The sequence below is a fragment of the Rhinoderma darwinii genome, chromosome 4 (genome assembly GCF_050947455.1).
Source record: "Rhinoderma darwinii isolate aRhiDar2 chromosome 4, aRhiDar2.hap1, whole genome shotgun sequence".
In the NCBI taxonomy this organism is placed as follows: domain Eukaryota; kingdom Metazoa; phylum Chordata; class Amphibia; order Anura; family Rhinodermatidae; genus Rhinoderma; species Rhinoderma darwinii.
Genome location: NC_134690.1, coordinates 95,167,972 through 95,180,516, shown reverse-complemented (window position 1 = coordinate 95,180,516; position 12,545 = coordinate 95,167,972). Strand labels below are relative to the sequence as shown.

General features: G+C 39.8%; 1 protein-coding gene across 1 annotated transcript in view; it reads right to left on the bottom strand.

Moving 5' to 3' along the window:
• Nucleotides 1-656: 656 nt before the first annotated feature.
• Nucleotides 657-12,545, bottom strand: part of MYO7B (myosin VIIB) — a 166,389-nt gene continuing 154,500 nt past the window's right edge. The window contains exons 41-47 of the mRNA XM_075863636.1: nucleotides 7,992-8,076; nucleotides 7,800-7,906; nucleotides 7,521-7,706; nucleotides 5,439-5,555; nucleotides 4,200-4,283; nucleotides 2,450-2,569; nucleotides 657-1,217 (exon numbers count right to left, since the gene is read on the bottom strand). Coding sequence (XP_075719751.1) covers nucleotides 1,140-1,217; nucleotides 2,450-2,569; nucleotides 4,200-4,283; nucleotides 5,439-5,555; nucleotides 7,521-7,706; nucleotides 7,800-7,906; nucleotides 7,992-8,076 — 777 coding nt within the window. The 3' untranslated portion in view covers nucleotides 657-1,139. The remainder of the gene's footprint in view (nucleotides 1,218-2,449; nucleotides 2,570-4,199; nucleotides 4,284-5,438; nucleotides 5,556-7,520; nucleotides 7,707-7,799; nucleotides 7,907-7,991; nucleotides 8,077-12,545) is intronic.

Here is a 12,545-nt window from a genome sequence, read left to right as displayed (position 1 = left end):
GTAATTAACTCCACAAGTTATATTATCGTAGGACATTTCTTGAGGACCTAATAACTAGACCTTTACAGGTTCAGCCAAAAGACACAATTTCAATCCTTTAGAATTTTTATTATATTTGCATACAAATAGACTGATTTTACTTGTAAACACAATGCTAATCCATGTTTAAGCCAAGTATAGTAATTTTCTTATCATATAAAATTAATCCAAAATTACACTCCTGCCACATCTTCCCATTTACCACGCATTTTACCACGTAGGTTTCTTTTCTTTTTTCACTACTAATAAAGGCACCAGTCTTGCAAACAAGAAGTCACATGTGGTATCTGGGTATCCATAAAATGAGTGCTTTACTTTAAATAAATTCATGTTAGTACTGGAATACAGGTGTTGCCCAGCAAGAATACAGTCATTAACAGTACGCACAATATACAACATAATGCCATGAAGGAATGAATTAATGTAAAGCACAACCTTGGTTCTGTGGTCGCAGATGAGGCACACACACAACATATGCTTTTCATGTCTTCTTTATATATACTCAGAGACATTCAGTAGAAGAACTGAGGTCGTATGACAGATCCCATAAAAAAAAAGTTACAGAGAAGTCCCATTTAGTAGAGGGATTACTTGAAATGAAACCAAGACACTGCTTCCCTGGTGGAGTATAAAGTTATACACAGCAGTAACTGGACATAGCTGCGGCTGTAAGCCCTCCCTGCCTAACTAGTCCCTTGAACAATATATATTAGAAGATGTGAGCACTATAGGTACTTACACTGTTTAAACCTATTTTACATTATGTCTTAAGCTTATCAATATTTTTTTTATATTGCCTTCTGTGGGTATGACAGAACAGAGCGGCTCTGAAGGATCCAGGCAATAGACAGGTGTATTTAGAATTCCATATGTATGTCCAATATCTTTACTGTGACATAATGACAGTAAATAATACACAAGGCACTAACATTCTGCATGTTAAATGAAGATGCTACAGATGAAGATACCAGGCAGTGACTTGAGGCTTTGCTGGATTCTGTAGTCGCAATCCATTAACTACATTTGATTGTTATGGCAGCATCGGGCATAGATTGGCTGGAAATAAAGATGGCATATACAAGTGTCCTTTCACAGATGTACTATGGTTTGTTTGGTTTTTGCTGCATTGACAGAAAGTAATTGATGTATGATGTCAGAAGGTCATCCATCTTATAGCCCTGTGGAATAATAATAAACATTAGTATAGAGTACAATGTTTACGTCACTATATTCATTATTTATCCAATCATAGGAACAAGCTTTGTTAAATATCTTCAAAATATGCAGATTACCGCTGCTCGTCTGCCATCTAACAACGAGCACAGCACCATTTCAGGTTTGCATCTGATGGTTTTATGCAATGTAGTAACACAACTCATGTAATTTCTAAATGTAACACAATGGTAGCTTAATGTGCAATTTCCTGTGTATAATCGACACTCTTGTGTACAGTTAGGTGCATGCAGGAATGTTTCACGACTTTCTCAGAGTAGCTGTTATAGCCTTATACCCTTTTAAATCTAGGATTATACAGAGTTTGTTAGGCTGGATTCACACGAGCACATTACGTCCGTAATGGACGGAACGTATTTTGGCCGCAAGTCCCGGACCGAACACAGTGCAGGGAGCCGGGCTCCTAGCATCATAGTTATGTACGATGCTAGGAGTCCCTGCCTCGCTGCCAAACAACTGTCCCGTACTGTAATCATGTTTTCAGTACGGGACAGTAGTTCCATGGAGAGGCAGGGACTCCTAGCAGTGTGTTCGGTCCGGGACTTGCGGCCGAAATACGTTCCGTCCATTACAGACGTAATGTGCTCGTGTGAATCCAGCCTTAGAGTAAATAGAAGCGAAGGGGCCCCGTAGCAATTATTAATATATGGGTCCCCCATTATGATTCCGAGTTTTGCCACCAAGGCTCTCTTCCCACCTTCTCCATAACATTTGGGTCAAATTCCCACCATTTAATTGCCAACAATGTAGTTCCCTCTGGAGAGGAGAGTTATGCACAGGTTCTCGTCAACCAGTAGCAAAAGGGATGGGACCCACTAAGACTGAGCCTCCTTTCTCCAAAGGCCACATAGCAGCCACATGGTTTGCCTCCATGGTATGTACGCACTTGGTTCATCCATATCCATATAGTGTCATAAAACCTTTAGCGTTTAAAAAAAATAAAAAAATAAATGACCGCTATTGAAATATGCAGCCATTCTACTGATGACCCTGCTGTACTTCTCACTTTCATGTACTAGCAATGAAGAGTAGAGGGACATTAACAACTTGGAGAAGTGGGTTTATCTGTTAACAGTGGTAGTACACAGAGGAGCAGTACAGGCTTCTAAATATTTGGCCTATCAGGCAAGTGGTGTAAAACATCATAACTAAAATAAAATGAAGACGTGTCACTTACCAATGAGGTCTCGCACAGGATCTTGTTATCTCGTACCAGGTTCCCAGTTGTCATCTGAAAATACGTATTCCCACTGTTCCAGCGAGAGATTTTATTTAGTGGGTGGTTAACAAGCAACTCCTATATGGAAATAAAAATACAAAAAAACTGTCAACAATGAGCTTATCTTTAAATGCCGTTCTACAAAATCTGCACAAATAGAAATTGTCTAAAAGTAGGCATATACGGTACACTCCATATTATATGTGACATCAGCTATTATAAAAAGTGTATTTAAAGCACAAGAAGGGCTTTAATAATCCAACCCCACTTTATATTCATTGAGGATTTATTTGGAATAAAATTGAATAATGTAGCTCATAATTTTATTGTCTTCAGAGGTAAATGAAATTGCACATGAGTTACACTTGCCTCTCAAATCCTTCTATGTGCAACAAATGCCCCAGATGTATTTTGAAGAACATAACCTTCCACAAGTTTCAGTTAAAATCATGTTCTTCATATTAGGCTTCGTTCACATCTGCGTCGGGCAAGGTTTCCGATTTTGGCGGAATCGATAGCGTAGTCGACTGCGCTACTGATTCCACCAAAAAAACCTGAAAACTTGCGGAACGGAGACAAACGGAAACTATTTGTAACGGAAGCATTACCATTGAAATCAACTAAGGACCTAGCGAAGGTCTGAAACGCGTAGGCTACCGCCTTTCCTCTCCTTCTCTCTGTACTCTGGACTGTACCTACCTGTCACTTTATTCTTTCGTAGCCCCTGTGCTTCGATTTTAACCGAGACTAATTAAACTTGGAAACTTGATTTCCGTTTTTACTGAAACTACACTCCCAGCGCTGGTTCCAACTTTCCTGGTTCTGTTGTATCTTTTGCGTGTGCCGACACGAGGATCCGTGCTGCTGACTCCTATATCCTTCCTGTGACAAGGTGAGCTGGAGGAGTTCCTTCACATTTTTTCCTGTATTGAAATCAATGGTAATGCAAACGGAAAGCTATGGTTTCCGTTCTTGGGTTCCCCTGATGGAAAGGTCTGATGGAACCCATGAACGGAACCCCACACAGATGCAAACGAAGCCTAATGGGGACATAAATAAAAATCAGGAAAGACAGTATGATTGCCTTGTTGTTGCCATTGATACGTACACTTATGTTTATTTTTTAAGCATTACAAAAACAACGGGAATTTGCTTGATGGCCACACACTACAGTTTTATTTGCACAACTTTACAAGTCCTCAAAAGTCTTTTTTTTCCAATTGTTTAGAAGTACGTTTAATAATAATTTTTCTAAAATGAGAGGGTGGGACTAAGGGGAGGCGAGGCTTTGTGGTTTAGGGCATAGTAGGGTGGTGATGGGGGTGGATGATATCGGGTGAAAACAGATGCACTATGTCCATAGCATTGTTTCAGATATAGTAGAACATCTTTCTTGTTCCCTCCGATGATCCCTTGCAAAATAACTAATGGTATGACTTTAGAATATCCTGGAGGTCTAAACGTACTGTCAAGTGGTGATCATATTTCTTGTTGGTTGCCAGGTCCTTTTTAGGCATAAAGAAGAATGACTGACTTTGAATGTGTTACCTTGTGGGATTGATGCATTATAAATGTGGACAGGCATGACAGGATGCACAAATGAATCGATTTTATTCTGTGTAAATAACTCCACACTTTACTTAGTTTGGCATTTGGATAGAGGAAAGATTGGAAGATAATTAGCTTCCTGAAATCCTACATTTCTTACCTTAGTCTTGGGATGAAATAATGATACGCCGTGCTTGTTTATTGCAATGAGTACAATATCAGGTAATGATGGATCAGAAGATTGCTGTAAGGTAAAGTTGCATTCTCAAAGTTATATACAGTACAATGACGTAGCACACCAGAATAATACACCACAATAATAGTATTTAGTCTAGTAGGATACGTGTGATTAGAAAAAAATGAAGCAAGAAGAAAAACTTTGCTGTCCTTACAACAGACACAGTATAATAAGGACATGGTAAGTAAATACAATACTGTTTAATGAAATGTATAAGATAATATATTACTGAACTATGCAATGCAGTTAATTACAGATGCAATGTTTAATTGAATTATATGTAATGTAAAGGCTATGGACAAAATTGTTTCAGGCTGTAATCTCCATTCCTTCATTCATTCATTTTCAGACCCCTGATATTCAGTTTACAACCTGCTCAAAATTAGAGACTTTTCTCATGTGCTCGTGTCTCTCCTAGTAATACACGCTGAATGTCAGTTCTGTGAGTTCAGGATGCTGCTGCCTTCACTAGCTCTACCACAACTTAATTCCTGTACTGCTTTCCCCATCTACATCCCATGAGGGATCTCTTCTCCCTTGTGCTGACAGACACTGGTACTGAGGAATGTGTGATTCCCCTCCCCTGTATTGTCTGCTGTGGGTGCTCTCCTTTCTTTCAATACTCATAGACAGTCTGTGTGATCTCTCCCTCCTCCTGTTACTGCCTTGTGTGCACTGTGTGATACCGTTCAGCCTGGATGATCTGAAAACTGGGATGCAAAACTTGGATTGCTGTACCCCCTCTCCATAATCTGATCTTCCGTGTACACCCTCCTCCTCTCTGCTGATATCCCTTACACTGAGAAAGTAGAGGGGAATAGCAGAGAGAGATGACACAGCCAGGAGTGTTGTCTGATCTATGCAAAAAAAAAAAGCAGGACAACCAGCTAGGTGAAGGAGTTACACAAACTTTAAAACAGCAAAATGGTAGGAAAGTATTAATAAACACTATTTAGAAAGTTGCCTAATTTTACATTTAGGAAGCAAATGAACAATAAAAAAAAATTCTGGGAAAAGGTGTCCATAGCCTTTTAGATTATTTGCCTTTGTAAAGAATCCAATGGTATGAAATGCATTTCTCATGCCTCCATTGGAAATTATAATTTTGATGGTAACAGACCAATTTCCTGTACTTCATAAACTTGTGAGCACTCTACCCACCTTGACCTCGAAAAAAGCAGAGCCGAACGTTGGCCATCTGCCAATGTGCTTCAGAAATGCTATCTTAGCTTCTTCCACTGTTTTCTTCTCATGTTTATTATAAGCAGCTATTATGTTCTAGGAAAAAAAAAGAATACATTTATCTTTGCCACATCCCTGATGTACTGCAAAATAGTGGTCCAAGAAAAATACTACTTCTCTACAACATTTCACAGTTTAAATCTACAGTTTAAATTCTCCATTCAAAGTGAAAGTAGAAATTCTTGGACAAGCACTTTTCTGAATTTAGCTTAGAGGGCTGGTACACACCCTTGTGTCGGACTGGGCAATGTCATAGGAAGTTCCCACATAGACTGAGCAAATTTGCGCCTTATATTCTCAGTGTCTGGCACTTCTGCCCCTGGCCACCTGCATACCATGTACTGTGTACCTGACATCAAGTCTGAACTCCCTCTAAGAGCAGAATCCCCTGCCAGAGCGTCAGCAGAGCTCTGGCGGGTATTACGCTCCAGGAGTAGCCCCTGATGTCACTGGAGAAGCCCCCGGCGTCACTATCCATATATGGACAGTGAAGTCAGGGGTTACTCCTGGAGCAGAATCAACCGGCCAGAGTGTTGCCGACGCTCTGGCTGGGGATTGCACTCCTGGAGAAGCCCCTGGCGTCACTATTCATATATGGACAGTGACGTCAGGGGCTACCCCTGGAGCGGAATCCCTGGCCAGAGCGCTGCCTACGCTCTGACAGGGCATTCTGCTCTTAGAGGAAGCCCCTGACGTCACTGTCCATATATGATTTAAAAGAAAAGAGGCAGCACTCCAAATAGAAGGTCTCAAAAAGCGTTTTTTATTCACCCATAAGTGAAGAGGATGCAAACTTTCAGCTGCTCAAATGCAATCTTTGTCAAGCTTGACCGTCTATTTGAAGTGCTGCCTCTTTTCTTTTGAATTGTCTACATTTGAGGGATTCACAAGTCGGATTCCTGGAGGCTGGCAACCTATTGACCCTTGTGAGGTCCAGACTTACTGTGCTGCTCCTACCTTCTATTTTGGACTGTCCATATATGGACAGAGACGTGAGGGTCTCCGTCTAGGAGCGGAATCCCCGGCTAGAGGGATTCCGCACCTATAGGGAGCTACAGTTGTGCTATCTACAGGGGTGGTGTCATCTACGGGGAGGGGATTCAATCTACAGAGGGGAGTGCTATCTACAGGGGGGTGGTGAAATGTGCTATCTACAGGGGGGTGATATCTACAAGGGGGCTTCTATCTACAGTGGGTGCTATCTGCAGGGAGGTGGTGCTATCTACAGGGGGGGTGCTATCTGCAGGGGGTTTCTATCTACAGGGGCTGCTATCCACAGGGGGGTTGGTGCTATCTACAGGGGGTGCTATCTACAGGGGGTGTGGCGCCATCTACATTGGCACTGTGGCACTTTATTGGGGGTGTGGCATTATCTGCATGGTCACTGTGGCAGTATGTGGGCTCTGGCACTATGTGGCTTTATATGTGGGCACTGTGGTACTATGTCTGCACTGTGGCACTATCTACAATGGGCACTGTGGCACTATGTGGGCACCTGCCTTTTATATGTGGGGACTATGGCACTATGTCAATTTATATTTGGGCACTGTGGTACTATGTGGGCACTGTGGCACTATCTACAGTGGGCAGTATGTTACTATGTGGGCACTGGCCCTATGTGGGCATTATCTACAGTGCGCACTGTGGCACTATCTACAGGGACATTGGGGAACTATCTACATAGGCACTGTGTTGTTTTCAGGGGGTCGGGACAAAAAAAAACGTGACAAATGAAATCCGTCCGTTTTTTTTTTTTAACGGCCATGAAAAACGTATGGCAAATGGATGACAAATGGACATTAAAAATGGACAGATGGACTGGAAATGGATGAAAATTTGGAGACACACTAACAGTTGATCAGTTTTTAATGGCCATTTTTTTTCACTATCGTGTGAATGTATCCTAATCAGGGCGTATTAATCCGTCTAAACTTTAAATCCCCAATAAAACTTTCTCTGTGTATTCTCTACTGATATATACCGAAAAGTTGTGTCACCCACCTTCTTCCATTCTTCTTGTGTACTCATACGCATGAGGTACTCTGGAACAAAATCACGTAGGATTTTATTGATGTTGATAAGTTGAGACCGGTCATTGTTGTATCGTATTTTGTATATCAGTCCAGCCAAGTTCACAGCATCTTCCACACTACATCGGTGGTATCCACGCATATATTTTGGTAGCTCCTAAAAATTACATTGAGATAACAAAGGGAAATTTGTACGTTTCTATTTATCATAGGCAATCTATATATATCTTGTAGTTCAAATGCCACCCACCTGATGATAATGAAAAATAGTATCAGCCTTAATATCCTTTCCCGGTTGAATAGATACCCATAGCTTCCGCATAAAGTACAGCTGGAAACTGGCAAAAGTAGGTGCTCCTGAATGACAAAATCATGACACTAGTTTCAACATCACCCTGATAAAACTAAGTATTTTATCTGCAGATCAGATACCCCAATTTACCTGCTGTAGGACGGCTCTTTCGGATATAGTCATTCAGTTGCCTCAGTGCATCGTAGAAATATTCTTGCTCATTCAGGCTCATAACCTGTAGCATAATTATCACTCAATTAATACATGAAAATGCTGCTCCGGAACTTAAGTAATGATCATCACAAATATGGGAAATCATCTTTTCAACAAACACCATCAATCCTTTCCAAACTCAGAGTTTTTTTGGCGCTGATTTTGACGCGGAAGGACCTCAATGGCCGGCGACGAAAAATGCTTTAAAAAACGCTGTGAAAAACCACGGCAAGAAAGTGCAGGCAGGTCAAAATCTTCCTCAAAATTCTTGAAGGAATACTCTGTGTGAACTAGGCCTCAGGGTTCAAACTAGCAAATATTTAAAATTTTTTTTCAGAAACAAGAAACTCACTATGCTGCATCAATTGGTCCTAAAATGATGCCGTTAAGCTGTCTATTTTTTTTATTTATTTTTTAAAGGCTATGTACACCTTTGAAATGTTTTATATATATATATATATATATATATATATATATATATATTATTTTTTTTTATATATATATATATATATATATATATATATAAATGTCTATCGGTGTGATTAAAGCAACTTTCAAAATACTTTTTATTAAAAATTATTTTAACTTTTTTAGATATAGCTGCTTTGTATCCTGTATACAGAGCAGCTTGCATCTTGCGCTGAATCCTGTATCTGTCAGGTCTGATGGGTTCCATGAAAGCAAGTTTTTTTTGTGGTCTTTTTTAGATTGTATAGCTGCTGTAAGATGTTTGATGTTTGATATATAGCCCCTAGGTTATGTATTTGATTATACGTTGGTCTATATAGGTGTATATTAGAACATTGTAAATGTTTTCATTCACACACTGACTAAGCTTTATTTACATAAAAATGCAAAACCCTTCTAACCCCTTGGAGACACAGCTAGTTTTGGCCTTGTGGACACAGACTATTTTTTCATGTGTCAGTTTATGTGGTAATAACTTGGGAATGCTTTTACTTATCCAAGCGATTCTGAGATTGTTTTCTCGTGACATATTGTACTTTATGTTAGTGAAAAAGATCGATAAATTCAATATTTATTTGTGAAAAAAAACAAAATTTAGGGAAAATGTGAAAAAATTATAATTCTCAATTTAAATGTATCTGCCTGTAAGACAGATAGTAATACCACACAAAATAGTGACTAGTTAACATTTCTCATATGTCTACTTTATGTTTGCATAATTTTTGAACGTTCTTTTATTTTTCTAGGACGTTACAAGGCTTAGAACTTTAGCAGCAATTTCTCACATCTTCAAGAAAATTTCAAAAGGATATTTTCCAGGGACTAGTTCAGTTCTGAAGTGGCTTTGAGGGCCTTATATATTAGAAAGTCCCCATAAATCACCCCATTTTAACCCCTTCCCGACATTTGACGTATCCATACGCCAAAGTCAGGTAGGGGAAGTATGGAACGGGCTCACGGAGTGAACCCAATCCATACGATGCCGGTGTCGGCTGTATGTTACAGCCGACACTTCAGAGTAATGAGCGGCATCGCGCTCGAGCACCATCCCACTCATTTAACTCGTTAAATGCTGCGGTCAACACCGACCGTAGCATTTAAATCGTTAGAAAGAGTGTGGTGACCCCCTCTAAAAGCTCATCGCGCCCCCTGCAACGCAATCGCGTTGGAGGTAAAAGTTAAACATTTCATATTTTTTGCCGAAATGTATTTGTAATACATTTTATTCTGTAACACAGAACGTTTTACCCGAGAAACGCAACTCAATATTTATTGCCCAGATTCTGCAGTTTTTAGAAATATCCCACATGTGGCAAAGGAGCACCTAGTGAATTTTCAGGCCCCCTTTCTATTAGAAAATATTTTAGGCACCATGTCAGGTTTGAAAAGGTCTTGTGGTGCCAAAACATAGGGGAAAACCCTCAAAAATGCACCATTTTGGAAACTACACCCCTAAGGGATTAATCTAGGGATATAGTGAGCATTTTGATCCCACAGTTTTATTGCTAAATTTCTTTGAATTAAGCCATAAAAATGAAAATGTTTTCATACAATGTTTTCATTTTTACAAGGAATAAAGGAGAAAAAGCACCCCAACATTTGTGAAGCAATTTCTCCCGATTACGGAAATACCCCATATGTGGTTATAGACTTATGTTTGAACATACAACAGCCCTCAGAAGGGAAGGAGTGGCATTTGGCTTTTCGGTGCCATGTCGCATTTGCAAAGCCCCTGAGGGACAAAAACAGTGGAAACCCCCCAAATGTTACCCCATTTTGGAAACCACCCCCATATGCAATTTATCTAGGGGTATAGCAAGCATTTTAACCTCACATATTTTTTGCAGAATTAATTGGAAATAGGCTGTGAAAGTGAAAATCTAAATTTTTCCCCCAAAAATTTAGTTTTAGCTTAGATTTTTTCATTTTCACAATGGCTAAAGGAGAAAAAGCACCCTAATATTTGTAAAGCAATTTCTCTCGAGCACGGTAATACCCTATATGTGGACATAAATTGCTGTTTGTACCCACGGCATGGCTTAGAAGGGAAGGAGCATTATTTGGCTTTTGAAGCCCAAATTTTGCTGGAATGGTTTGCGGCACCATGTCACATTTGCAAAGCCCCTGCGGGACCAAATGAGTGGAAGCCCCCCAAAAGTGACCCCATTTAGGAAACTACACCCCTGAAGGAATTTATTGAGGGGTATAGTGAGCATTTTGACCTCACTGTTTCTTTGCAGAATTTAGTGTAATTGTGCTGTGAAATTAAAAATAATTTATTTTCGCATTAAAACATGGAAACTTTCAATTTTTACAAGGAATAAAGGAGAAAATACACCCCAACATTTGAAAACCAATTTCTCCTGATTACGGCAATATCCCATATGTGGTAATAAACTGCTTTTTGGACCCACGGCAGGGCTCAGAAGGGAAGGAGCGCCATTTGGCTTATGAAGATCAAGTTTTGCTGGAATCGTTTTTGGGTGTCCTGTCGCATTTGCAAAGCCCCTGAGTGACCAAAACAGTGGAAACCCCCCAAAAGTTACCCTATTTTGGAAACTAAAGCCCTCAAGGAATTTATCGAGGGGTATAGTGAGCATTTAGACCACACAGGTTTTTTGCTGAACTTGCCGTGAAAATGAATATCAACATTTTTTACTCTAAAATGTTGACTGTTTTTTTGTAAAGCAATTTCTCCTGAGTACGGCAATACCCCACATATGGTCATAAACTGCTGTTTGGACACACTGCAGGGCTCAGAAAGGCAGGAGCACTACTTTTGCATGCAGATTTTGTTGATTTGATTTTTCGGCACCATGTTGCATTTGCAAAACACTGAGGTACCAGAGAACAGTGGAAGCCTCCAAGAAGTGACCCCATTTTCGAAACTACACCCATCAAGGCATTTATCATTTGCCTGGACATATGACAGTGCTCAGAAGTGAAGAGCACTATATGCATTTGAGGCCTATTTTGGTGATTTTCACAGCATTGGCCCACAATTGCAGGTCTCCGAGGTCAAATAGTAAAACAAACCCCCAAGTAGTGACCCCTATCTTGGAAACTACAAAAGTAGGGCATATTAAGGGGTGTAGTGAGCATTTTGACCCAACATGTTTTTTCATTAGAAATTAACATATAGTGAATGGTGCAAAGTAAAATTTTAAATTTTCTGCTGATATGCCATTTTAGTGCACAATATGTTGTGCCCAGTTTGTGACACTGCAGACAAATACGTCATAAAATGTTAAGCGGGTTCTCCCAAGTATGGCGATGCCACATATGTAAGCTGTGCAGAGTACATCAGGGCATATGTAAGCTGTGCAGAGTGCATCAGGGTATATGTAAGCTGTGCGGAGTACATCACGGTATATGTAAGCTGTGTGGAGTACATCAGGGCATAATAAGAGGGTATAATAATGCAGTAAATAAATAATAATTCATAGATATGTGGCCTGTGCCCGATCTTATCCACTTTTGGAACACTCTTCACATTTTGCATCGCCATATTCTGAGAGCCAGAACTTTTTTAATTTTCCTCCACTGGAGCCGTGTGAGGGCTTATTTGTTACGGGACAATCTGTAGTTTTCATTGGTACCATTTTGGGGTACGATTTTTTTTATCACTTTTTCTTCCATTTTTTGTCAAGCAAGGTGACCAAAAACCAGCAATTCTGACAACGTTTTCTATTCTATTTTTTTTTTTTACAGTGTTCAGCGTGCGCTATAAATGACATTTTACTTTATTCTGCGGGTCGATACGATTACGGTGATACCATATGTATATCGTTTTTTTTATGTTTTACAGCATTTGCACTTTTTTTTAAAAATAATACATTTTTTGTATCACCATATTCTTAGAGCCATAACTTTTTTATTTTTCATAAAAAAAAGCTGTGTAAGGCCTCATGCACACGACCGTGCTCGTAATTACGACTCCCATTATAAAGTATAGGAGCACGGCCCGTAAAATGAAAAAATAGAACATGTTCTATTTTTTTAACGGCACGGGCACCTTCCCGT